At 38.7% G+C, this 26,650-nt stretch overlaps 1 protein-coding gene across 4 annotated transcripts in view; it reads left to right on the top strand.

Annotated features, from left to right (window-relative positions):
- Window positions 1–26,650, top strand: part of PIBF1 (progesterone immunomodulatory binding factor 1) — a 234,760-nt gene that overhangs the window by 160,272 nt on the left and 47,838 nt on the right. For 2 of the 4 annotated variants that reach the window (XM_066380783.1, XM_066380782.1), the window contains exons 15-16: window positions 15,893–16,023; window positions 25,959–26,043. The exons of 1 other annotated variant lie outside the window; for it this stretch is intronic. In XM_066380783.1, coding sequence (XP_066236880.1) covers window positions 15,893–16,023; window positions 25,959–26,043 — 216 coding nt within the window. The remainder of the gene's footprint in view (window positions 1–15,892; window positions 16,024–25,958; window positions 26,044–26,650) is intronic. One more of the 4 variants, XM_066380785.1, reaches the window with a different exon arrangement.

Raw genomic sequence — 26,650 nt, 5'->3', positions numbered from 1 at the left:
TAATGTTTGCGAGCAGTATAGTTGGGATGACCTTCAGCAAGTCCAGGATCACTACAGCTATCCTTTTCAAATCTGACTGCTCATCATGACCTAAGACATCTGAGAAAGTTTGTTTCAGCAGAACTGGGGATGAGCCCCAAAATTACTGGGGTGTGTGTACACCATTTTCCACAGTGGCTCTACTGATTAGCTAGGTTAGAGAAATGCTACTTTAGATTGAGAACAGAGTAGTACCAAAGTGTTGCCCCATATTGGATCTCAAATAGGCATTTTACATTTCATGGCACAATCAAAAAGATTAGGCAAGGATGTGTGGGTTTTTGTAGCACAGACCACCACCAGTACTGGAAAATGTTACTTGTATATATTCTATACCCAGAAAGCAACTCAGTGTTAAATTCCATTCAACAGCCTGACCAGGCAGTGGCTCAATGGACAGAGCATCAGACTGGGACGCAGAGGACCCAGGTTCGAGGCCCCGAGGTCGCCAGCTTGAGAACGGGCTCATCTGGTTTGAGCAAGGCTCACCAGCTTGAGCCCAAGGTTGCTGGCTTGAGCAAGGGGTCACTCGGTCTGCTGTAACCTCTCCAGTGAAGGTACATATGAGAAAATAATCAATGAACAACTAAGGTGCCACAGCAAAGAATTGATGCTTCTCATCTCTCTCCCTTCCTGTCTGTCCCTCTCTCTGTCTCTCTCTCTGTCTCTGTCACAGAAAAAAAAAAATTCCATTCAACAGAACTCATTTTGTCCCTGGCAAAAAAGAGTTTCATTTATAGGAATTTCTTTCAAAATAAACTCCGGAAGAAAAATGTTTCCCATTTAAGACGAACACAACAAAATATAGTCACCATTACATTTTTTAAATTTTAAGAGAAACTGTATAAGAATAAGTTAAATTAGCATTTGACTCAAAATGCATAGTCATGTTATACTCAGATATTGCGTTTCTCTGAATCATATGTACAGTGCTCTTGAAACAAAAGAGGACTAACAGTTCTATAAAGTGTTGTTTCATGGGTTTAGTCCTGAGTCATTTATTACGTATATGATTCCTGAGTCATTAATTACTAAAGCTTTCCTATAAGGAAAAGATTACAACAATAAGCAAAGTGAGTGATTGTGAAACATTTTAAATATTATAGTTACTGAAAGACTTTTTTAAATCATATTTCAAGAAATTATATTGTTAAAATATATTTAGAAATCACTTTTTATTGAGAAATACGTACTTTTTTTTCTGAGGAATTAAAATATATGTTGGGGATTTAGAAGCCCACAAACAAGTTTATAAAGAAACATATCTTTAAAACCAATAGTACTATTCTAGTTTCTATTATCCAGAGGAGGAAACATTTGTAGGTTATATATTAAAGATACCTTTTGAATTATAGCTTTTGGCTCTTAATTTTGTTTATAATATTAAAACCTAATATATGTAATTGCTGTAATGAAAAAATTGAACTAAATTAAGACTAATAACTGCTGTTACATTTTTATGTAATTGAAATTAGACTTGATATGTTTTCAACAGCTCATTCTAGACCACAGCTAACTACAATTTCTAAATGCCCTAGTCCATCCTACCTGGCTTCTCTTCCACCCCACATATGTACACAGCCACACAAACACACTCAGACTATTCTGCACTTTGAAATACAAAGCAACTTGTCAGTTCAGTTCATTCAGTTAGTGTCAGTTCTGTGAAAACAAAGTCAAGGCAATTGTTTGATTTAATTAACTAGTGAAACTGGTTATACAGGTAAGTGGAATTTCGTCTTATTTTTGTCAAGCTGCATATTTGAATGTTCATAAAATAACTTAGTAGAGTAATAAGATTCCAATGACATTGTGATAGGTTTTAAAGAATAATTACCAAAGCAAGGAAAAAAGATGCTAATACCAAAACTATAGAAAATATTCATGTTTTTTCTTTCTTTGTGGCTCTGCTTTCACTATAATGAATTGGACCTGTAAAAATAAATCTTTTCTTTCACTATTTATTTCCTTTGAGGTATTTTTTTCTGGACTATACCTAATATATATATATATATATATCCAAAAGAAAATTTCAGAAGAATAATTTATATAACTTTTACAAAGTAGTTCTCAAACTGCAAGCACATACTCTGTAACAGTAGGTCAGTCACCTCTTGTCTTCACTTTTCTGCTCACCCATCTGGACCTCATGATTGATTTTCTTTTATTTTTCCACTGATTTGAGAGAGGGGGGAAGGAAGGGAAGGAGAGAGAGAAAAGCATTAACTCGTTCCAGTTAGTTGTTCCATTGAGGTGTGCGCTCACTGGTTGCTTCTCCCTCCCCACGCCCACCCCAGTTCTCTTCGCCTTCCACCGCACCTTCCCCACACTCATCCTGCTGTTCTCTAGATTGTCCCCTCCCCACGCCCACCCAGCTCTCCTCGCCTTCCACCGCACCTTCCCCACACTCATCCTGCTGTTCTCTAGATTGTCCCCTCCCCACGCCCCCCAGTTCTCTTCGCCTTCCACCGCACCTTCCCCACACTCATCCTGCTGTTCTCTAGATTGTCCCCTCCCCACGCCCACCCCAGTTCTCTTCGCCTTCCACCGCACCTTCCCCACGCTCATCCTGCTGTTCTCTAGATTGTCCCCTCCGCACGCCCACCCCAGTTCTCTTCGCTTTCCACTGCACCTTCCCCACACTCATCCTGCTGTTCTCTAGATTGTCCCCTCCCCACGCCCACCCCGTTCTCTTCGCCTTCCACCGCACCTTCCCCACGCTCATCCTGCTGTTCTCTAGATTGTCCCCTCCCCACGCCCACCCCGTTCTCTTCGCCTTCCACCGCACCTTCCCTACACTCATCCTGCTGTTCTCTAGATTGTCCCCTCCCCACGCCCACCCAGCTCTCCTCGCCTTCCACTGCACCTTCCCCACACTCATCCTGCTGTTCTCTAGATTGTCCCCTCCCCACGCCCACTCCAGTTCTCTTCACCTTCCCCCGCACCTTCCCCACACTCATCCTGTTGTTCTCTAGATTGTCCCCTCCCCACGCCCCCCAGTTCTCTTCTCCTTCCACTGCACTTTCCCCACACTCATCCTGCTGTTCTCTAGATTGTCCCCTCCCCACGCCCACCCCAGTTCTCTTCGTCTTCCACTGCACCTTCCCCACACTCATCCTGCTGTTCTCTAGATTGTCCCCTCCCCACGCCCCCCAGTTCTCTTCGCCTTCCACTGCACCTTCCCTACGCTCATCCTGCTGTTCTCTAGATTGTCCCCCCCCCCGCCCACCCCAGTTCTCTTCGCCTTCCATTGCACCTTCCCTACGCTCATCCTGCTGTTCTCTAGATTGTCCCCTCCCCACGCCCCCCAGTTCTCTTCGCCTTCCACCGCACCTTCCCCACACTCATCCTGCTGTTCTCTAGATTGTCCCCTCCCCACGCCCACCCCAGTTCTCTTCGCCTTCCACCGCACCTTCCCCACACTCATCCTGCTGTTCTCTAGATTGTCCCCTCCCCACGCCCACCCCAGTTCTCTTCGCCTTCCACTGCACCTTCCCCACACTCATCCTGCTGTTCTCTAGATTGTCCCCTCCCCACGCCCCCCAGTTCTCTTCGCTTTCCACTGCACCTTCCCCACGCTCATCCTGCTGTTCTCTAGATTGTCCCCTCCCCACGCCCCCCAGTTCTCTTCGCTTTCCACCGCACCTTCCCCACGCTCATCCTGCTGTTCTCTAGATTGTCCCCTCCCCACGCCCACCCCAGTTCTCTTCGCTTTCCACCGCACCTTCCCCACACTCATCCTGCTGTTCTCTAGATTTGCTTTCAGTCACTCTTTTCTTTCTTTTTAATGTGAGCAGAAAACCAAAAAGTTGCAGTGCTAAAATAAATGTTTAGATCTTACTTTTTTAAATGTTGATCTTGTAAATGTACTTTATTTGAGACAAAATATATATATAAATCATTTCTTGCTCCAGAGAAGCAAGTCTTTAGCCTCAATTGAACTTGTTAAGGATTATAAAGGAAAGAGGGGGGGGGGATGTTTAAACATACAAAAGGCTAGAGATCTTTTTTTTTTTATTTCCTAGAGGCAGGGGACTGACAGGAAGAAAAAGAGATGAGAAGCATCAACTCGTAGTTGCAGCACTTTAGTTTTTCATTGATTGTTTTCCCATACATGCCTTCTCATTCCAGGGAGCTCCAGCTGAGCCAGTTACCCCTTGCTCAAGCCATTAACTTTGGGCTTCAAGCCAGTGACCTTTGGGCTTAAGCCAGTGACCATTGAGTCATGTCTATGATCCCTCATTCAAGCTGGCAACCCTTCATTCCAGCCAGATGAGCCCGTGCTTATACCAGCAACCTTGGAGTTTTGAACCTGAGTCCTCGGCATCCCAGGGTGATGCTCTATACACTGCACCATCACCTGAGCAAGCTAGAAAGCTATTGTCAAAGAACATTTTAAGGTCAAAGTAGTTTGTAATTTTATAATATCTTTTCTGTGTAATAAAATACTCCCTCCCACATTCCCTAATCCTTATAATACTGTAGATACCTGCCCGTTTTGTTGTGATTGTTCAGTTTTTACATATCCAACATTAGAATATATTTTTGAAGAAGTGTGTGCCAAATTGGGGACCTGATAATACCGATAGTGCTGTTTATCCCTATACTAATAAACATTTTATATTTGGTTAGGAAAAAAGAGCAAATACAAATAAACAAACAAAAAAAGAAGATTGATTTGGGTATATAATTTGATAAAATCCTTTAGAAAAGAACTTTGGTCAGTGTGTCAAGATCATTACTCATATCCTTTAACCTAGTACATCTTAATGTTTTTACAAAAAACTGAACAAAGAAAATATTAAATTAAAAATATGCCTGACCAGGTGGTGGTGCACTGGATAGAGTATCAGCGTGGGACACTGAGGACCCAGGTTCGAAACCCCAAGGTCGCCAACTTGAGCCCAGTCTCATCTGGCTTGAGCACTGTCTCACCAGCTTGAGCATGGGATCATAGACATGACCCATGGTCGCTGGTTTGAGCCCAAAGGTTGCTTGCTGGCTTGAAGCCCAAGGTTGCTATCTTGAGCCCAAGGTCACTGGCTTGAGGTAGGGGTCATTGGCTCAGCTGGAGCCCCAGGTCAAGGCAAGTAAAAAAGCAGTCAATGAACAACTAAGGTGCTGCAACTCTGAGTTGATGCTTCTCATCTTTCTTCCTTCCTGTCTGTCTGTCCCTGTCTCTCTCTCTGTCTAAAAAAAAATTTTATAACATCCTAAATGTTTATTACTGCTTATGCAGTGTAATTAGATTATGGCATAGTAGCTTACTAGATAGTTTTGGAACCATTAAGAATATAAATTAATATATTAAAACACCCTAGAAAAATCGGTTATGATATAAGGTAAAGTGACAAGGCATATAATTGTACATAGTATACTAGTAAGGAGCAATCCAAAATCAAAATTAAGTAATTCCATTTGCAATAGCCTCAAAAAAATAAAAATAAGAATATTCAATCAAACAGGATAAAAACTTGTGGTCTAACCAGGCAGTGGCACAGTGGATAGAGCGTCGGACTGGGATGCGGAGGACCCGGGTTCGAGACCCCAAGGTCGCCAGCTTGAGTGCAGGCTCATCTGGTTTGAGCAAAGCTCACCAGCTTGGACTCAAGGTTGCTGGCTTGACCAAGGAGTTACTCGGTCTGCTGAAGGCCCATGGTCAAGAAACATATTAGAAAGCAATCAATGAACAACTAAGATGTTGCAACGAAAAACTAATGATTGATGCTTCTCATCTCTCTCCGTTCCTGTCTGTCTGTCCCTATTTATCCCTCTCTCTGACTCTGTCTCTGTAAAATAAATAAAATAAAAAATAAAAACTTGTATGTGGAAAACTACAAAACTTTACTAAAATATAGGTAAGTGGACAGATATCCCATATTCATATTCATGGAAGGCAATATCATTAAGATGATAATACTGCCCAAAAGAACTTATAGATTTAATTCATTCCCTATCAAAATCTTGATAGCATTTGTTGCAGAGATAGAAAAACCTATTCTAAAATTCATATGGAATTTCAAGGGACCCTGAATGGCCAAAACATTCTTGAAAAGAAAAAACAAAGTTGGAGGACTCAATCTTTCAGATTTTAAAACTTATTACAAAGCTACAGTGATCAAAACAATGTTGTACTGTCCTAGAGTAGGCATATGGACTAATGGAATAACATAGACAGTCCAGATGTAAACCCCGATATATAGTCAATGGTTTCTCTACAAGGTTGCCAAGACCATTCAACGGAGAAAACACAGTCTTGTCAACAAATGGTGCTCTAAAACTGCACACCTACATGTAAAAGAATGAAATTGAGACCATACTTCACGCTATATACAAAAATTAAGTCAAAATGGACCAAAGACCTAAACTTCCAGAGCTAAGGATATAACACTCATTGAAAAAAAAACATAGGAGAAAATCTTCATGACCTTGTATTTGTCAGTGGTTTCTGTTAGATGACATCACAAGTACAAGCACCAAAATAAAAAATAGGTAAGTAGAATTTCATCAATGTTAAAAACTTTTGTGATTAAAAGACATTATAATTATAAAGAGAATGAAAAGACACATCAAAGAAACAAATGTTTGCAAATAATATGTCTAATGAGAGTTTAATATCCAGAATATATAAAAAAAAACCTACAACTCAAAAAAAGACCTACTTAAAAAATGGACAAAATACAAATGGTGCTGTAAAACACATTTCTCCAAAGAGGATATACAAATGGCACATGAAATATTTGGCAAGGAAGTCAAGAAATCGGAACCAAGTGCATTGCTGATAGGAGTGTAAAATGATGCATCCTCTGTGGAAAACAATTGGCAGTTTCTCAAGAAGTCAAATATAGAATTACCATGTGACCCTGCAATCCCACTTCACTCTTAGATAGGTACCCAAAGGAATTGAAAATGGAAACTTAGATTCTTAGACACCACAGTTCATAGCACATTAGTCAGCATAGCCAAAAAGTAGAAACAACTGAAACACTTATCAACAGATAAATGAATAAACAAACTGCTATAAACATACAATGAAACATTATTTAGCCATAAAAAAGGAATGCAGTACTGATATAAGATACAACATGAATGAACCTTGAAAACATTACATTAAGTGAAATAAGGAAATACAGAATGTCAAGTATTATGTGATTACACTTAAAGAATGTACACAAGTTCACAGAGACAGAAAGTAGAAGAGAGGTTTCCAGGAGCTAAGGGGTAAGGAAAATGCTTTGGCTTAATGGGTACATAGTTTCTTTTGGGGCTGATGAAAATGTTCTGGAAATAGATACCAGCAGTGGTTACACAACATTGTGAATGTGCTTAATGAAATGGTTAAAATGGTTAATTTTATGTTATTTACATTTTAATCACAGCTTAAAATTTTTAAAATTATATGTAGAGATTTAGGTACATGAATTATCTATTTTACAAATAGAGATGGAAGAAGATATGAAGGCATAAAAAATACTAAATTATGTGATGATACTATTTTGAATAAAAATAAAGCTTAAATAGATTTCCATTTTCAGTTAATGAATATTCATTAAAAGAAGATAAAATTTTACAGCATAGCTTCTCAGAACAACAAATGGCAAGAAAATGTAGGTAAACTTTCCCCAAAGTTGACAACAATATTTAAAATTCTCTTTCCTTTTTTAAAAACTTCCCAATTTACACAGGAAAAGCTTTTCAGAGTAATTCACATAACGGAGAGTTGGTGTAGTCTGCTAGAACATTTTGAATACTCTTGGTTTCCTGTAAAATTTTCTAGATTTTTTTTTAAATTTTATTAATTTTATTTTTTTAATGGGGTGACATCAATAAATCAGGATACATATATTCAAAGATAACATGTCTAGGTTATCTTCTCGTTCAATTATGTTGCATACCCATCACCCAAAGTCAGATTGTCCTCTGTCACCTTCTATCTAGTTTTCTTTGTGCCCCTCCCCCTCCCCCTTTCCCTCTCCCTCTCCCCCCTCCCCCCGTAACCACCACACTCTTATCAATGTCTCTTAGTCTCACTTTTATGTCCCACCTACGTATGGAATAATGCAGTTCCTGGTTTTTTCTGATTTACTTATTTCACTTCGTATAATGTTATCAAGATCCCACCATTTTGCTGTAAATGATCTGATGTCATCATTTCTTATGGCTGAGTAGTATTCCATAGTATATGTATGCCACATCTTCTTTATCCAGTCATCTATTGATGGGCTTTTTGGTTGTTTCCATGTCCTGGCCACTGTGCACAATGCTGCAATGAACATGGGGCTGCATGTGTCTTTACGTATCAATGTTTCTGAGTTTTGGGGGTATATACCCAGTAGAGGGATTGCTGGGTCATAAGGTAGTTCTATTTTCAGTTTTTTGAGGAACCACCATACTTTCTTCCATAATGGTTGTACTACTTTACATTCCCACCAACAGTGGATGAGGGTTCCTTTTTCTCCACAACCTCTCCAACATTTGCTATTACCTGACTTGTTAATAATAGCTAATCTAACAGGTGTGAGGTGGCATCTCATTGCTGTTTTGATTTGCATTTCTCTAATAACTAAAGAAGATGAGCATCTTTTCATATATCTGTTGGCCATTTGTATTTCTTCCTGGGAGAAGTGTCTGTTCATGTCCTCTTCCCATTTTTTTATTGGATTGTTTGTTTGTTTGTTGTTGAGTTTTATGAGTTCTTTGTATATTTTGGATATTAGGCCCTTATCTGAGCTGCTGTTTGAAAATATCATTTCCCATTTAGTTGGCTTTCTGTTTATTTTGTTATCAGTTTCTCTTGCTGAGCAAAACTTCTTAGTCTGATGTAGTCCCATTCATTAATTTTTGCCTTCACTTCCCTTGCCTTTGGAGTCAAATTCATAAAATGCTCTTTAAAACCCAGGTCCATGAGTTTAGTACCTATGTCTTCTTCTATGTACTTAATTGTTTCAGATCTTATGTTTAGATCTTTGATCCATTTTGAATTAATTTTAGTACAGGGGGACAAACTATAGTCCAGTTTCATTCTTTTGCATGTGGCTTCCAGTTTTCCCAGCACCATTTATTGAAGAGGCTTTCTTTTCTCCATTGTGTGTTGTTGGCCCCTTTATCAAAAATTATTTGACTATATATATGTGTTTTTACTTCTGGACTTTCTATTCTGTTCCATTGGTCTGAGTGTCTATTTTTCTGCCAATACTATGCTGTTTTGATTGTCGTGGCCCTATAATAGAGTTTGAAGTCAGGTATTGTAATGCCCCCAGCTTCATTCTTTTTCTTTAGGATTGCTTTGGCTATTCGGGGTTTTTTATAGTTCCATATAAATCTGATGATTTTTTGCTCCATTTCTTTAAAAAATGTCATTGGAATTTTGATGGGAATTACATTAAATTTGTATATTGCTTTGGGTAATATGGCCATCTTGATTATATTTATTCTTCCTAACCAAGAACAAGGAATATTCTTCCATCTCATTATATCTTTTTCGATTTCCCTTAACACTGGTTTATAGTTTTCATTATATAAGACCTTTACATTCTTTGTTATGTTTATTCCTAGGTTTTTTTGTTGTTGTTGTTGCAATCGTGAAGGGGATTATTCTTTTGAGTTCGTTCTCAATTGTTTCATTGTTGGCATATAGAAAGGCTATTAACTTCTGTATGTTAATTTTGTATCCTGCGACCTTACTGTATTGGCTTATTGTTTCTAGGAGTCTTTTTGTGGATTCTTTGGGGTTTTCGATGTATAGGATCATATCATCTGCAAAAAGTGATACCTTTACTTCTTCTTTTCTGATATGGATGCCTTTTATTTCTTTGTCTTGTCTGATTGCTCTGAACCTCTAGTACCACATTAAATAAGAGTGGAGAGAGTGGACAACCCTGTCTTGTTCCTGATTTAAGGGGGAAAGCCTTCAGTTTTGTGCCATTTAATATGATGTTAGCTGATGGTTTATCATATATGGCCTTTATCATGTTGAGATATTTTCCTTCTATACCCATTTTGTTGAGAGTCTTAAACATAAAATTGTGTTGTATTTTATCGAAAGCCTTTTCTGCGTCTATTGATAAGATCATGTGGTTTTTCATCTTTGTTTTGTTGATATGGTGTATTACGTTAACCGTTTTATGTATGTTGAACCATCCTTGAGATTCTGGGATGAATCCCACTTGATCATGATGTATTATTTTTTTAATATGTTGTTGTATTCGATTTGCTAGTATTTTGTTTAGTATTTTAGCATCTGTATTCATTAGAGATATTGGTCTGTAGTTTTCTTTTTTTGTGCCATCCTTGCCTGGTTTTGGTATGAGGGTTATGTTGGCCTCATAAAATGTGTTTGGAAGTATTGCTTCTTTAATTTTTTGGAAGACTTTGAGTAGAATAGGAACCAAGTCTTCTTTGAATGTTTGATAAAATTCGCTGGTATAGCCGTCTGGGCCTGGACTTTTATTTTGGGGGAGGTTTTTAATGGTTTTTTCTATTTCTTCTCTACTAATAGGTCTGTTTAGGCTTTCTGCTTCTTCTTGACTCAGTCTAGAAAGGTTGTATTGTTCTAGGAATTTATCCATTTCTCCTAGGTTGTTGAATTTAGTGGCATAAAGTTTTTCATAGTATTCTACAATAATTCTTTGTATATCTATGGTGTCCGTGGTGATTTCTCCTCTTTCATTTTGGATTTTGTTTATATGAGTTCTTTCTCTTTTTTCCTTGGTAAGTCTTGCCAAGGGTTTGTCAATTTTGTTGATCTTTTCAAAGAACCAGCTCCTTGTTCTATTAATTTTTTCTATAGTTTTTCTGTTCTCTATTTCATTTATTTCTTCTCTGGTTTTTATTATCTCCTTTCTTCGGCTGGTTTTGGGTTGTCTTTGTTCTTCTTTTTCTAGTTCCTTAAGGTGTGTAGGTAAGTGGTTCACTTGGGCTCTCTCTTGTTTGTTCATATATGCCTGAAGTGATATGAACTTCCCTCTTATCACTGCTTTTGCTGCATCCCATAGATTCTGTAATGTTGTATTTTCATTTTCATTTGTCTGTATATATCTTTTGATCTCTGCACTTATTTCTTCTTTGACCCATTCATTTTTTAGAAGTATGTTGTTTAATTTCCATATTTTTGTGGGATTTTTTTCCTCTTTTTTGCAATTAATTCTAGTTTCAAGGCTTTATGATCAGATAATATGCTTGGTACAACTTTGATTTTTCTGAATTTGCTGATGTTGTTTTTGTGGCCCAACATATGGTCAATTCTTGAGAATAATCCATGTACATTGGAGAAAAATGTATACTCAGTCACTTTGGGATGAAATGTCCTGTAGATGTCTATCATATCCAGATGCTCTAGTGTTTTGTTTAAGGCCACTATATCTTTGTTAATTCTCTGTTTGGATGACCGATCTAGAGCCGTCAGCCGTGTATTGAAGTCTCCAAGTATAATTGTATTTTTGTCAGTTTTTGTTTTAAGGTCAATAAGTAGCTGTCTTATATATTTTGGTGCTCCTTGGTTTGGTGCATATATATTAAGAATTGTTATGTCTTCTTGATTCAGTGTCCCCTTAGCCATTATGAAATGGCCATTTTTGTTTCTGAGTACTTTTGCTGTCTTGTAATCAGCATTATCAGATATGAGTATTGCTACACCTGCTTTTTTTGGATGTTATTTGCTTGGAGTATTGTTTTCCAGCCTTTCACTTCAAATTTGTTTTTATCCTTGTTACTTAGATGAGTTTCTTGTAGGCAGCATACAGTTGGATTTTCTTTTTTAATCCATTCTGTTACTCTGTGCCTTTTTATTGGTGAGTTTAATCCGTTTACATTTAGTGTAATTATTGACACTTGTGAGTTCTCTATTGCCATTTTATAAATTGCTTTCTGTTAGGTTTGTGTCCTGTTTGATCCTTCTCTTTTGTCTTTCTATCTTTTGTTTTTATTTGGTTGTATTCCATACATCTTTCCTCTGTTGCTTTTTTAAATCATGTGCTTCTGTGGTGGTTTTTTCAATGGTGGTTACCTTTAAGTAATGAAAAGGGTTCCTACCCTGTTCATTGTAGTGCACTATTTTGTGAGTACTTTTGCACTCCATCGTCCTTTGCTACTGTTAATCTCCATCCTCTCCTCCCCCTTTCTTTTTGTTGTTCTCAGAGTTTAAATTTGGTTTTATTGTGTTCTTCTTGGAGCTTTTACTTGTGGCTTTCTTTTTTTTTGTTCTTTGTATCTGATTGGAGAATCCCCTTTAGTAATTCCTGGAGTGGGGGTTCTCTGATGATAAATTCCCTCATCTTTTCTGTATCTCTGAATGTTTTTATTTCTCCTTCATATTTGAAGGATAGCTTTGATGGGTATAGAATTTGTGGCTGAAAGTTTCTCTCTTTCAGGACTTTAAATATTGGAGTCCGCTCTCTTCTAGCTTGTAGAGTTTCTGTTGAGAAATCGGATGATAATCTAATGGGCCTTCCTTTATATGTTGTATTCTTCTTTTCCCTGCTGCCTTGAGAATTTTTTCTTTGACGTTGGTTTGTGCCAATTTCATTATGATGTGCCTTGGAGTAGGTTTGTTGGGGTTAAGAAAACTCGGAGTTCTGTTTGCTTCTTGAATTTGAGGCTTTAGTTCTTTCCACAGGCTTGGGAAGTTCTCATCTATTATTTGAGTATGTTCTCCATTCCATTTTCTCTCTCTTCTCCCTCTGATATACCTATTATTCTTATGTTATTCTTTTTGATGGAGTCAGATAATTCCTGTAGGGCTATCTCATTTTTTTTTTAATTTTTGAGTCTCTTTCTTTGTCTCTCTGTTGCGCCTCAAGTTGCTTGTCTTCTATTTCACTAATCCTACCTTCTGTCTGGCCTGTTCTATTAGCTAAGCTTGTTACCTCATTTTTCAGCTCGTGTATTGAGTTTTTCATCTCTGTTTGATTTGCTTTTATAGTTTCAATTTCCTTGGAAATATATTCTTTGTGTTCATTGAGTTGTTTTCTGAGCTCCCTAAATTGCCTTTCTGTGTTTTCTTGTATATCTCTGAGTATTTTTAGGATTTCTATTTTAAATTCTCTGTCGTTTAACTCCAAGGTTTCCAATATATTAAATTTTTTCTCCATAGATTTTTTCCTAATCTAGCTGTGTTACCTCTCTTTCTCTTGTATTCATGATATTTGATTTTCTCTTCCTCAATGGCATCTGAGGGTGGTTTTGTTGATAGTATTAATGAGATTTAATAAAAAAAAAAAAAGTTAAAAAAATAAAAAAAATCAAAGAGTTGGTTTTTTTAAAAAACATTAATAAATAAAGAAAATAAAATTAAAAATTAAAAAAAGGAAATTGTTCCCCCCCCTCCTTTTTTCCTCTCCTCTCCCCTCTTTCTTGAGAAAATCTTGTGGTGAACTGCGAATTATATTGTACTAAATAGAACAAGCAATGCCTGTACTGGAGGGCCTGAATTGGGGAGAAGTAATAAAGGGACAAAAAAAAAAAGAGAGAAAAAAAAAGGGGGTATGGACCCACAAAAAGCAAATAAGGAAAAAATTTGGGTCAAGAATAAAATGATTTGCTTTTAGGTGTTGGTTGACTAAGAGTTATAATGAGAGGAATAAGAGGGAAACAGGAAAATGGGGGGACAAATTAAAAAATTACTATTGTATTTAGTGGAACAAGAACTAGATAAAATGGAGAGCCAGGGATAGGAGCACTGCTAGTGAGTTAAAAAGGTGAAGTAAAAAAACCCCAAAATGCCACAAACATAAATTTGATTCCCAGATAAGATAATTTGTTTGTTATTGAGGTTTGAATGAGAAGAGACGTAAAGGAGAAAGGAAGAAACTAATATAGAGGGAGAAAAGAAAGAGAGAGAGGAAAAAAAAGAGGGAACCACTAAAAGAAGAAAAAAGAGGCGAGAGAGAGAGAGAGAGTTAAGGGTTTTGGAGTGCAACCCTCATAGAGAGAAAGGAAGAGGAAAGAAAAGATAATGGGAGATATAACACTTATGGGTGGTGTAGTTCAAGGAGAGGAAAGAGTAAGACCGGCAGAGAGTTAAACAACCAAATTGGAGGTGGGAAAAAGAAAAAAAAAATCCAGAATGAAGATAAGAGAAACAAACGAACAAATATAATAAAATGGAATAGGTTATAAAGTCTGCAGATTATTCTTGATTTTGAGAGGTTATCTTCTTGCTTTTTCTTTTCTCTCCTTCTTCGTGGTCGGTGACTCTGTACCCCGGGTTCTGCCCCTTTGGCACGCTCAGGTAGAGGTTTGCAGTTGATAAGTCTCTATGGCGATGTCATGTATTGTGCTTCAGTCTCGTTGGCAGTCGAGGCTCATTAGCATTTATAGGCTCCGACAGTGAGAGAGTCCGTGTTCCTGGAGCCTCTCTCCTAGTCTTTCCTTCCTCAATTAGTAGCCTGATAATCCAGCTCTGGGGTTGCTGCTGCCTCTGCCTGGATAGTAAGAGGCTCAAAGAGCTGGCAACTCCCAACTCTATTCCCACTCAGCACAGGGCTCTGGGTAAGGCTCAGTCAGTCAGAGCTGCTAGCATAATCAGGCGGGGCTTCCGCCCACTCAAAGACCTCTGGCTCTGCCACTCTGTCCGGTAACACGGGTGGGTGCCCACTCCCAGGGCGCTTGGAGGAAACTCTCGCTCACTATCTGTGCACGCAGACCAGGATATCAGGCCGGAAGTCTCACCCTCTGAGTGAAACCCCCGCCCGCACGGAAAAGTTCCAGTGTTGGAATTGGCTCTCGCTCCCTTCCCATGCACGGCTTTTTAGGGCACTGGGGCGGCCTGGAGATTCCACTTTTGGCCCACACAAAGGCCCCTGACTCTGCTCCTCTGTGGGATAACACGGGCGTGCACTGCCGAGGCACTCGGAGGAAACTCTCGCTGACTATCTGCGTGCGCAGACCAGGATATCAGGCCAGAAGTCTCACCCTCTGAGTGAAACCCCTGCCCACATGGAAAAGTTCCAGCGTTGGAATTGGTTCTCGCTCTCTCCCCGTGCCAGCTTTTTCAGGGCGCTGGGGCAGCCCGAGATTCCTCTTTCAGCCCACACAAAGGCCCCTGACTCTGCCCCTCTGTGGGATAACACGGGCTCCCACTCCTGAGGTTCTGGGAGGAATCTCTTGCCCTCTCTCCGTGCGCACCGACCAGGATATCAGGCTGGCCGCCTCACCCTCTGAGTGAAACCCTTGCCCGCACGGAAAAGTTACAGCGTTGGAATTGGCTCTCACTCCCTCCCCGTGCACGGCTGTTTCAGGGCACTGGGGCGGCCCAGAGATTCCGCTTTCAGCCCACACAAAGGCCCCTGACTCTGCCTTTCTGTGGGGTAACACGAGCGTCCACTGCTGAGGCACTCGGAGGAATCTCTCATCCACTATCTGCGTGTGCCGACCAGGAGATCGGGGAAAATGGCTGCCCCACTTGTCTTTCTTTGTCTGGGTTTGGCGCGAGTGTTAGCTTGTATTATCTGGGTTGCCACAGGCACAGTTTTTCCTTGGCTTGGATCTCCGTGCCACAACCTGGTTCTGCCGTTTGTGCCGCGGCCTGGATCTATTCACCCCCTTTGCCCGCCTCAGTTTCTATATTCTCAGTTCCCAGTGAAAGCAGCCCTGGTTAGGTTAGTGAGGAAGGCGGAGCATTTCTTATTCCCTATTTCCTTCAGGGTTTGATTATATATTTAGCCAATTTTTCGCTTGACCATACCTTCGGGTGTACTGCGAAACATCTGGAGGCTCCAAGGATACGTTTTTCTGTTTCTGGTTGAAGATCTTGTTGAGTTTTGGGGGAGATTTATTGATATCGCTTCCTACCGCGCCATTACGCTGACGTCATCTCTAAATTTTCTAGATTTTAATGGAATCTGTTTTTCTTTAGCTTGACAGGGCCAATTCTCTGCTAAACCAAACTCAGCAACCTTACAGATACCTCATTGAATCGGTGCGTCAGAAAGATTCTAAGATTGATTCACTAAAGAAGTGTATTACACAGCTTGAGGAAGATGTCAGGTAAACCATATACAAATCTTTTATTTGAATAATAAAGACATTGTAAACATAAAACTGTTATAGATTAATTTGGTTTATAAATTGTGAAGGAAAAAAAATTTTTTTTTTTAAGATTTTATTTATTGATTTTAGAGAGAAGAGAGAGAAAGCGGGAGGAGTGTGCCTTGACTGGGGAAAGTCCAGGGTTGCAAACCAGGGACCCCAGCAGTCCAGGTTTATGCTTTTCCACTGCGCCACCACAGGTCAGGCTGTGAAGAGAAAATTTAAATAATGAAGTTGTCTTAAATATAATGAGTATTGAATTTCTATTAGAAAAACTAGGTCACATCATGTTAGATATTCATATTCCACATTATGGTCAGAAGCTTTAGCCTGGACATAACAATGCTACACTTTTAACAAAAGGCACTACCCACAAGACAGCCATCCTGTCCTTAATCTCTTAGATATCTTAGTGGGTTGCAGGTTGACCAAAGGGCCAGGATACAACAAGGTGCCATTTGTTGAGTCAAATTACTTCTTAAACATGAAATGTATACATTTACTTAGATTCATGTTGACTTTGCCAAGGAATTTTTAAGCTGTTCTTCTGACTCTTTAGGTAACCCATGAAATACCTAAATGTAAATGTAAAATTTCCTTTCGCTTTTTTAAAGTTGTTTTCTTACATGACACCTTAGCCAAAAGACTTGCTTCATTTAATAATTATCCAAATTCTTTAGATTTTCATCTTTGTGATCATGTTAGCCTTTTTAAATTTCAATGAAAGAATGATGTTATACAAAAAGAAAAGGGTTTTAAGTTGTGGGTGGTTGGTTAATTGGCTTGTTTTTAGATTTGAAGATTATTAGAATGAATTATTCTAATACACAGATGATTAACCAATTTATAAATATTGAAGCAGAGAATTAGATGGGAATGGAAATTGTTAAATTAAGAATTGAAAAGCTTGCCTGACCAGGCAGTGGCGCAGTGGATACAGCGTCTGACTGGGGTACAGAAGACCCAGGTTCAAGACCCCGAGGTTGCCAGCTTGAGAGTGGGCTCATCTGGTTTGAGCAAAAGCTTACCAGCTTGGACTCAAGGTCGCTGGCTCAAGCAAGGGGTTACCTGGGCTGCTGAAGGCCCGTGGTCAAGGCACATATAAGAAGCAATCAATGAACAACTAAGGTGTCGCAACAAAAAACTAATGATTGATGCTTCTCATCTCTCTCTGTTCCTGTCTGCCTGTCCCTATCTATCCCTCTCTCTGACTCTTTCTCTGTAAAAAAAAAGAATTGTAAAACAATAAGGAAAAGATAGTTATTAAATCCAGGTTTTCTATGGTATATAACCAAAAATATAAAATTATTGGCTATTAACTCCAAAGTATGAGTCTTGATTTTTTTGTTGTTGAATCAGAATAATTATCTTCTCTTATTTCTACCCCACCCAAAACAGTTGTTCCAGAACTTTACTACTAATATTAATTATTGAAGATTTAATAAAATAATTTAAAATTACACCTGACCAGGCGGTGGCACAGTGGATAGAGCGTCGGACTGTGATGGAGAGGACCCAGGTTCGAAACCCCGAGGTCGCCAGCTTGAACGCAGGCTCATTTGAGGAAAGCTCACAAGCTTGAGCCCAAGATTGCTGGCTTGAGCAAGGGATCACCACTGGCTTAGCTGGAGCCCCTTGGTCAAGGCACATATGAGAAAGCAATCAATGAACAGCTAAGGTGCTACAACGAAGAATTGATGCTTCTCATCTCTCTCCCTTCCTGTCTGTCTATCCCTATCTGTCCCTCTCTCTGTCTCTGTCACAAAAATAATAATAATAATAATTTAAAATCACATTTATGCTTTAAATGTCAACATAAATAATTTATTTCTAGATTAAATTTAAAGTTAAAAGTTATATTTAGAATGTGTGTAAATGAAAATTAATAAATTGATCTAGGCCCTGGCCTGTTGGCTCAGTGGTAGAGCATCAGCCTGGCATGTAGAAGTCCCATGTTTAATTCCTGGTCAGGGCACACAGGAAAAGCAACCATGTACTTCTCAACTCCCCCTTCTCTCCTCTCTCTCTCTCTCTTTCTCTCTCTCTCTCTCTCTCTCTCTCTCTCTCTCTGTCTCTCTCTCTTCCCCTCCTGCAGCCATGGTCCAAATGGTTTGAGCAGAGTTGACCCTGGGCACTGAGGATGGCTCCATGGCCTCCCCAGGTGCTAAAATAGCTCAGTTGCCAAGCAGTGGAGCATTGTTCTCAGATGGGCAGAGCATCACCCCAGTAGAGGGCTTGCCAGGTAGATCCCAATTGGGGTGCATGCAGGAATCTGTCTCTCTGCCTCCCTGCCTCTCACTTAGTAAAAATAATTAATCCAATGAATTAAGTAGTTATTCTATAAATAGTTATTGTGGGCAATAGGACCTGTTTTATCATTAACTGTGTATATGATTATCTTAGGGGAATTAAAGAAAGAACCCTAAATAAAACTGTTTTTTCCTATATTACATATCTCTTATAGCTGAAATTTTGTACTGAGTCATTTTATCTTGTAATCTTGAAGGGGGATATATAAAAGGCCTGTGGAAGAAATTGCTTCTTTCATAATTGCCTTCAAATAAATGTATTTGAATGTCGATCTTAGATAAAAATTTAAGAATTAAATAGCTGAATTTATATTAACTGTTGAACATGGAGAAAAATAATAGATGACTATAGGAGAAAATTATTAAAATGAGCAAATTCAGCCCTAGAGAAATGAAGCAATTTTTCATCTAAGAACAAAATTTGGTGGCAGGGCCAAAATTTGAATACAGATCTGTGCTTCCTAATTATATACACTTAACCATTATGTTATACTGCCTCCCTATGTTCTATTCTGAATAAGGGAGAATTTTGCATTTACTAATATAATTAAGGAAGAGAAGCAAAAAAAAAATAGTGTAGAATAATGGTTAAAAGTAGGGCATTGATGAATTGATAATTGTTGAAACTGGGTGATGGATACATGGGAGTTATATTTTCTTATTTCAAAATATTTCCTCATAAATTTTTTTCTCCCATTGACTTGAGAGAGAGGAAGGGAGAAAGACAGGGAAAGAGAGAAAGAGAGAGGCATCAACTTGTTGGTTCTGTTTAATTGTTTCATTTAGTTGTGCATTCACTGGTAGCTTCTTATTTGTGCCCTGACCAGGTATCAAACCCGCGACCTCAGTATACTGGGACAACGCTCTATCCACTGAGCACCTAGCTCAGGGCCCATAAAAAGTTTTGTGGGGTTTTTTGGGTTTTTTTAATATTTTAAAGGAAGCCTGGCCAGGTTGTGGGACAGTGGATAGAGAATTGAACTGGGATGCTGAGGACCCAGGTTCAAAACCCCAAAGTTATCAGCTTGTGTGCGGGCTCACCAACTTAAGCTGTCTTGAACCCAAAGGTCACTGGCTTGAAGCCTAGGGTCACTTGCTTGAGCAAAGGGTCACCACTGGCTTAGCTAGAGCCCCACGGTCAAGGCACATATGAGAAAGCAATCAATGAACAACTAAGGTACCACAACTATGAGTTGATGCTTCTCATCTCTCTCCCTTTCTTCCTGTCTCTCTCCCTGTGTGTGTGTGTGTGTCTCTCTCTCACTAAAAATAAATAATTAATTAATTAAAAAGATACAAAAGGAAGTATAGGCTCTATAGATATATTGTATGGGTTCAAGTCCAGCTCAGTACTTAGTGTTAAATTGGAACAAGTCAGTTGAACTTTCTAAACCTTTGTTATTCAATAGAACTTTGTGTAATGATAAAAGTATTTCACATCTACCCTATCCAGAATGATAGCCACATGTGGCTGTTGAGCATTTGAAATATGGCTAGTGTTACTAAGAAACTAAATTATTAATTTTATTTAAATTAATTTTAATTTCCACTTATGGCTCATAGCTATGGTTTTGGACAGTACTGACAGTTTTTTCATCTGTAAAATGAGGTAGGACTGATAGCACCTAATTTTAATTTATATGATTATTCTGAAGATTAAATGATATAATGTTTATAATATATATGGTACTGTGCCTATACATTATAAATGCTCAGCAGATGTTTGATATTAGTATTTATCTCACATTTTAAAAAATTTTATGTTGAAATTACCTTAAAAATAAGAAATACCATTTCTCAAAATATGTTGAATTTGGACAAAAATTAGGACTCCTTTGATAGCAGTAATCATAAAGTTTATCCCGATTATGGAATTTAATACAAAAACAGTTTTGTGCTAAACATTTGAATCCTTTAAAACTATATGTTACATAAACTTATATTTTAGTATATTCTGAAAGGATATAAAAGCTTGTTCTTAACCAAAGCAACTACCTTATAAAGTGAAAAATTAAGTTGCTTTCAATAGTTTAATTAGGGCCTTTGAGATGCTGTAGATGTGCCCTGATGACATGAGTGAAATGCTGTAATGCCATAAAAAGTCCCATCAACGAGTCAGATACTGCAAGTTAGGCCATCGTTCTGTCTCCTTCCACCTTATTCTGAGCTAATCACGTTTCAAATACTATATGGCAGTGGTCCCCAACCCCCCGGGCCGCGGACCGGTACCGGTCTATGTGCCATTTGGTACCGGTCTGCAGAGAAAGAATAAATAACTTACATTATTTCCGTTTTATTTATATTTAAGTCTGAATGATGTTTTATTTTTTAAAAATGACCAAATTCCCTCTGTTAAATCCGTCTAAGACTCACTCTTGACGCTTGTCCTGGTCACGTGATACATTTACCCGTCCCACCCTAAAGGCTAGTCCGTGAAAATATATTCTGATATTAAACCAGTCTGTGGCCCAAAAAAGGTTGGGGACCACTGCTATACGGGAATTTTCCTGGGCTTTAATATACATTAACCTGGTTTCTTTTCTGATGATAAAATGTGTCTGTGAACTATAGATATTGATGTGAATATCAAGGGATAGTTGTGAAAATTAAATGAAGTAACACATATAAAGCATCTGGCACATGGGAGAAACTCAGTAAATGTTACATTCATTAGTCCTTCATTAATTTAAAGTTTAAACAATAGATGACCCATATAATAAAAGATTACTAAGTGATTATGTTCCTTGAAAATTCCTATTCCTCTTTGCAGGTGCTGTTACCATTTTCTTAGAAAATAAAACAATATCACTATACCACACCCACAACTTGCAAATTTAGCTAGTTATACAATATAGTCATGTCTAGAAAGATTAACTGTGCACTAAAATGAAATCGTCATTAACATGTGAAAAGCTAACATTTGGTCTATTACTATGAACTACTGTTAATTCTCCTCCACCAAGCCATAAGAGATAGTCTGCGTTATATAGTTTAATCTGTCGCTCAAAACTGAAGGAAGCATAGAAACAATAATTAGCATAAACTTTATTTCCCTGTTGTCAGTTTCAGTTTATTCATAACTAGCAGTTTAAGAAGAAAAGATTACGTTGTCAAGTTCTTTTGTAAGGCTAAGGCAGGATATATTGATCCAGGAAGTTAAGGAACAAGATAGCAGGAATATATTTTCGTATAGCAGGTGAAATAGAGCCATAAACATGAATTCCTGAGTAATAATTAACAGTAACTTGAACAATTATGGGTGTAATATACCATTCACGATAGATGTGCTTATAAGGATATTTGTCTGGTAGTTGCTTTATGAGTCATACACAGAAGCTTTGTATTTTTAAAGGTTTGCACTGTTATGAAATGTGTGTTATGGAGACTGAACTTCTATTGAGTAATTACATACATACTGGAAGAACACAGTATAGTCATCATAGTTAGGTTTAGAAACTCACATGTTGAAAGTGGTCTCCCTTGTGACTTAAGAGTATATTACGTATAGAGAAGGCTAAGACTTTGAAAATATATACCACGTATTATCTGTGGAGTCCAAACTGTTTGTAATAAAACCAACGTCCTGCAACTAGAACACTGTTGCTCTGTAAGCCAATTTACCTACCCACCATTGTTTTGTGTTACATGGTTATTTAGCTATTTAAATAAGAAATACTTACTTTGTTCTGGAAAAAACTAAACTTTACATAGAAAGCATTTCTAGTGAATTGTCCAGTTAAAATCTTTTTTTTACTTAAAAAAAATTTTTTTTTTTTTTTTTCTACAGAGATAGTGAGTCAGAGAGAGGGATAGACAGGGACAGACAGACAGGAACGGAGAGAGATGAGAAGCATCAATCATTAGTTTTTCGTTGCACGTTGCAACACCTTAGTTGTCCATTGATTGCTTTCTCATATGTGCCTTGACCGCGGGCCTTCAGCAGACCAAGTAACCCCTTGCTTGAGCCAGCGACCTTGGGCTCAAGCTGGTGACCTCGGGGTCTCGAACCTGGGTCTTCCGCATCCCAGTCCAATGCTCTATCCACTGCGCCACCACCTGGTCAGGCCCAGTTAAAATCTTTAATTAGCAACATTCCATTCCTATTACACTACATTTTATTTAATGGACCTGTTGGTATTTGAGAGAGAGAGAATGTGTGTGTGTGTGTGTACATGTATATGAACGTTAACATATTATCTGTTCCTTGAAAAATTCTATTTCTATTTACTGGATATTTATTTTAATCCTGAAAAATGTTTTCTAGAAAAAAAACAATATTTTATTCGACTATGAAAAGGAATTACTCAGCCATAAAAAAAGTGATTATAGCTAAAGATAGATTAGAATTCTAGAGATAAAGAAATCCGATCTTTACCATGCTTTGGTGGACTCTGACGAACTCAGTTTCCTTTATATCATTCAGTTCTTTTTAGTTCTGTGGCTCAGTAGAATCTCTGATGCCTAACTCTAAAAGTCAGTTTGTTTTTCTGCTGAGCTACATTTACCTTTATTGGCATTTAATTACTATTTTCCTCTGATGCCTGTTTTTTCATCTAAACTAGTAATACTATATAGTATTTATATAGTTTTATGTGTTTAGTGCTTTATATAATTATTCATTCGATAATTCACATATCCCTTTGACATGCACAAGTATTATTTTCCACAATAACAGATGTAAAAACTGAGGTTCGGTGGGAGAGGGGGAGTGCCCTCTCCCACTGAGTCAGTGGCATAGTTGAGTCAGTGGCATAGTTGGAACAGATTTGCATCTAGTCTTTCTTCTCAGAGAACAAACCATGATGCTTCCTTGGGAAAGTTCTCAGTTACTAGGAAGAAGGAGACTGTCAGCTTTTTCCTCTCAAGTCCTCAGAATTACCAGTTTGTCTAGAATACCTACTATAATACATTGAATTTTTAAAAAACTACCTGCCCGATATTTTTTAAATGTGTGGCTTTCCATTTTCTTAAAGTTATAACTTAAACCATCTTACCTATTCAGCAAAACAATTCTCATTAATTTTACCTTCATAGACTTTGTTTTGACATTTAAGGAGTTATGTATCTTAATTTCATTATTGCTTTTCTTAATTCTTGCTGTAATGCTGGCTGAGTAGATTCATTTTTACGTTATGCCAAAAGAAACCAGATGCAGCAAGATAGATCATAGTTCTGTCCACCATCACCCTTACTCTGAGCTGATATATCACTTAATGTTTCTAATTAATTTTTATGTATTGAGTAATAAAACTCCAGACACTATAAGATAAGCCTCAAGTATTTATCTTTTAAAATGGTACCTGTCTGGTGGTGGTGCAGTGGATAGAGTGTCGATCTTCAACACTGAGGTCCCAGGTTTGAAACCCCGAGGTCACTGGCTTGAGCACGGGGTTGCCAGTGTAAGTGCAGTATCATTGACATGATCCCAAGGTCACCTACTTGAGCCTAAAGGTCACTGGCTTGAGCAATGTGTCACTGGCTGGGCTTGAGTGCTCCCACCCCCGCCATTAAGGCACACAGGAGAAGCAACTAATGAACAACTATTAATAAAATGAAGCAACTATATAAGTTGAGGCCTCTCATCTCTCTCTCCTCCCTCTCTCTCCCTACTCTCTCTCTTGCTCTCTCTCAAAATCAATAATAAATAAATAAAATAGTATGTCTTAACAATTAGGTTCTCACCCTTTCCTGTCAGAAAATAGGTCACATCAAAGGGAAATTCACAGACTTAGAAATTGAACTTTGAACTAAGAATTTGAAGAAAAAAATTGTTTTCCAAGTTTACCACAGATCAAATGTCTGATTCATTTATCTGTCTCAGTTATATATCTAATAATTTAGTATGTGGTAAATTATAAAATATGTACTCCTTTAGTTTTAAGTATAAATGTTTTAATTTGACTTCCAGTGCGTAGGGAGTTTTACTATTTTGTCCATACATACTTTCTTTTTACCTTTTTTTTTTTTTTTTGAGAGAGAGAGAGAAAGGTAGAGAATGCTCATATGTGCCCTGACCGGGGCTTGAACCAGGGATCTCCAGGTCAAGCCCATAACTGTGAGATCCAGCTGGCGACCTGGGTGCTCTGGGAAGACTCTGTTCACTGCACCACTGGCCAAGGCCTCTTTTTACCTTTTCTTTAAGTCCCACTTCACCTTTATACACTTCAGAAGTGAAGAGTCATCTTTAAAAATACTAATATCATGCCCCTATTAGGCAGGAAAATTTTCTCAGAAAGCATCTCAATTGCATTGTCAAATAATTATTAAAAGAAAAGGCCTGAGCGCTGCCCCAGTGGCTCAGTGGATAAAGCGTCCTCCCGGCGCACCAAGGTGTGGGTTCGATCCCAGGTCTCAGCACCTGCGAGAAGCTGTCAATGAGTCCTCAACAAAGTACAACAGCAAGTTGATGCTTCTCTCTCTCTCCTTCTTTCTCTCTCTTTCTCTTTAACCCTTTCTCCCTCTCTCTCCTCTTTCCCCCTCCCTCCCCTCCCTTCTCCCTTTCTCTCAATCAGTGGACAGTTTTTTAAAAAAGAAAACATCTGCATACAAAATAACTAGGTGATTAATTAGATGAAACATTGCAGTGTTTGGTCTGATATCTTCGTGGGCTATCAAATTAACTTATCTTTGTGGGGGGTATGGATGGATTGACCAAAAAGAAGCGAAATGAGCCTGACCAGGTGGTGGTGCAGTGGATAGAGCATCGGACTGGGATGCGGAAGGACCCAGGTTCGAGACCCCGAGGTCGCCAGCTTGAGCGCAGGCTCATCTGGCTTGAGCAAAGAGCTCACCAGCTTGGACCCAAGGTCACTGGCTCCAGCAAGGGGTTACTCAGTCTGCTGAAGGCCCAAGGTCAAGGCACATATGAGAAAGCAATCAATGAACAACTAAGAAGTCACAACGTGCAACGAGAAACTGATGCTCCTCATCTCTCTCCGTTCTTGTCTGTCTGTCCCTGTCTATCTCTGCCTCTGTTAAAAAAAAAAGAAAAAAAAAAAAAAGAAGCAAAGTGAAACCCATGCACATGTACAAGAGCGTGGTGATTGCTGAGGGGGTGTGGTGCGGGGACCGTACAAAGGGTCGGGGGCAGAGAAATGACAGTGGAAGGAAACTTGATGTGGGGTGAACTACAATATGGAGTACAGAGGTGTGTCGTAGAATTCAGCACTTGAAACCTGTATAATTTTGTTAACCAGTGTCACCCCAAGAACGTCAGTAAAAGGAAAAAATAGCCTGACCTTTGATGGTGCAGTAGATAAAGTGTACACCTGGAATGCTGAGGTTGGCGGTTCGAAACCTTAGGCTTACTTGGTCAAGGCACATGTGAGAGACAACTACCACAAGTTGGTACTTTCTGTTCCCCCCTCTGCCTTTCTCTCCTTCTTTCTCTCCTCTTGCTAAAACCAATTTAAAAAATTTTTTAATAAATAAATAAAAAGGAAAAAATAAAATATACATTTAAAATTTATTTAATTTTTAATTCAAAACATCAAATTTGTCTTTGGTCTTTTGCTATTTACTCTTTATTAATTAAATGTAAAGCAATCATATGACTTTAAATCTTGGTGGGGGGTTTTTTCCCAGCAATTTAAATAAAGAAAAGTCAGCTCTACAACAGATGAAGAATCAAATGGCATTAGATTTAGAACAACTTCTAAATCATCGTGAGGTACGTTTTCCATTTTGCTATCATTTTTACCACTTTAGGATTTTTTTAAGTCCCTGTTGGGTTAAGATTATCTGATCCCAGTTTTCCATGTTCATTAATATCTTCCTACATTTACATCTTATTATGATCTGTCCCTTTATATTCAACTTGTGATACTTTATTCTTTATTAATTAATTTATGCTTTATTTATTTATTTATTTATTTTATTTATTTTTTTTTTCTGAAGCTGGAAACAGGGAGAGACAGTCAGACAGACTCCCACATGCACCCGACCGGGATCCACCCGGCACGCCCACCAGGGGGCGACGTTCTGCCCACCAGGGGGTGATGCTCTGCCCATCCTGGGCGTCACCATGTTGCGACCAGAGCCACTCTAGCGCCTGAGGCAGAGGCCACAGAGCCATCCCCAGAGCCCGGGCCATCTTTGCTCCAATGGAGCCTTGGCTGCGGGAGGGGAAGAGAGAGACAGAGAGGAAGGCGCGGTGGAGGGGTGGAGAAGCAAATGGCCGATTCTCCTGTGTGCCCTGGCCGGGAATCGAACCCAGGTCCTCCGCACGCTAGGCCGACGCTCTACCGCTGAGCCAACCGGCCAGGGCGCTTTATTTT

Source organism: Saccopteryx leptura, chromosome 4 (assembly GCF_036850995.1).
Source record: "Saccopteryx leptura isolate mSacLep1 chromosome 4, mSacLep1_pri_phased_curated, whole genome shotgun sequence".
NCBI lineage: Eukaryota > Metazoa > Chordata > Mammalia > Chiroptera > Emballonuridae > Saccopteryx > Saccopteryx leptura.
Note: the sequence above shows the minus strand (reverse complement) of the source record. Positions and strands in the feature narration are given on the sequence as shown.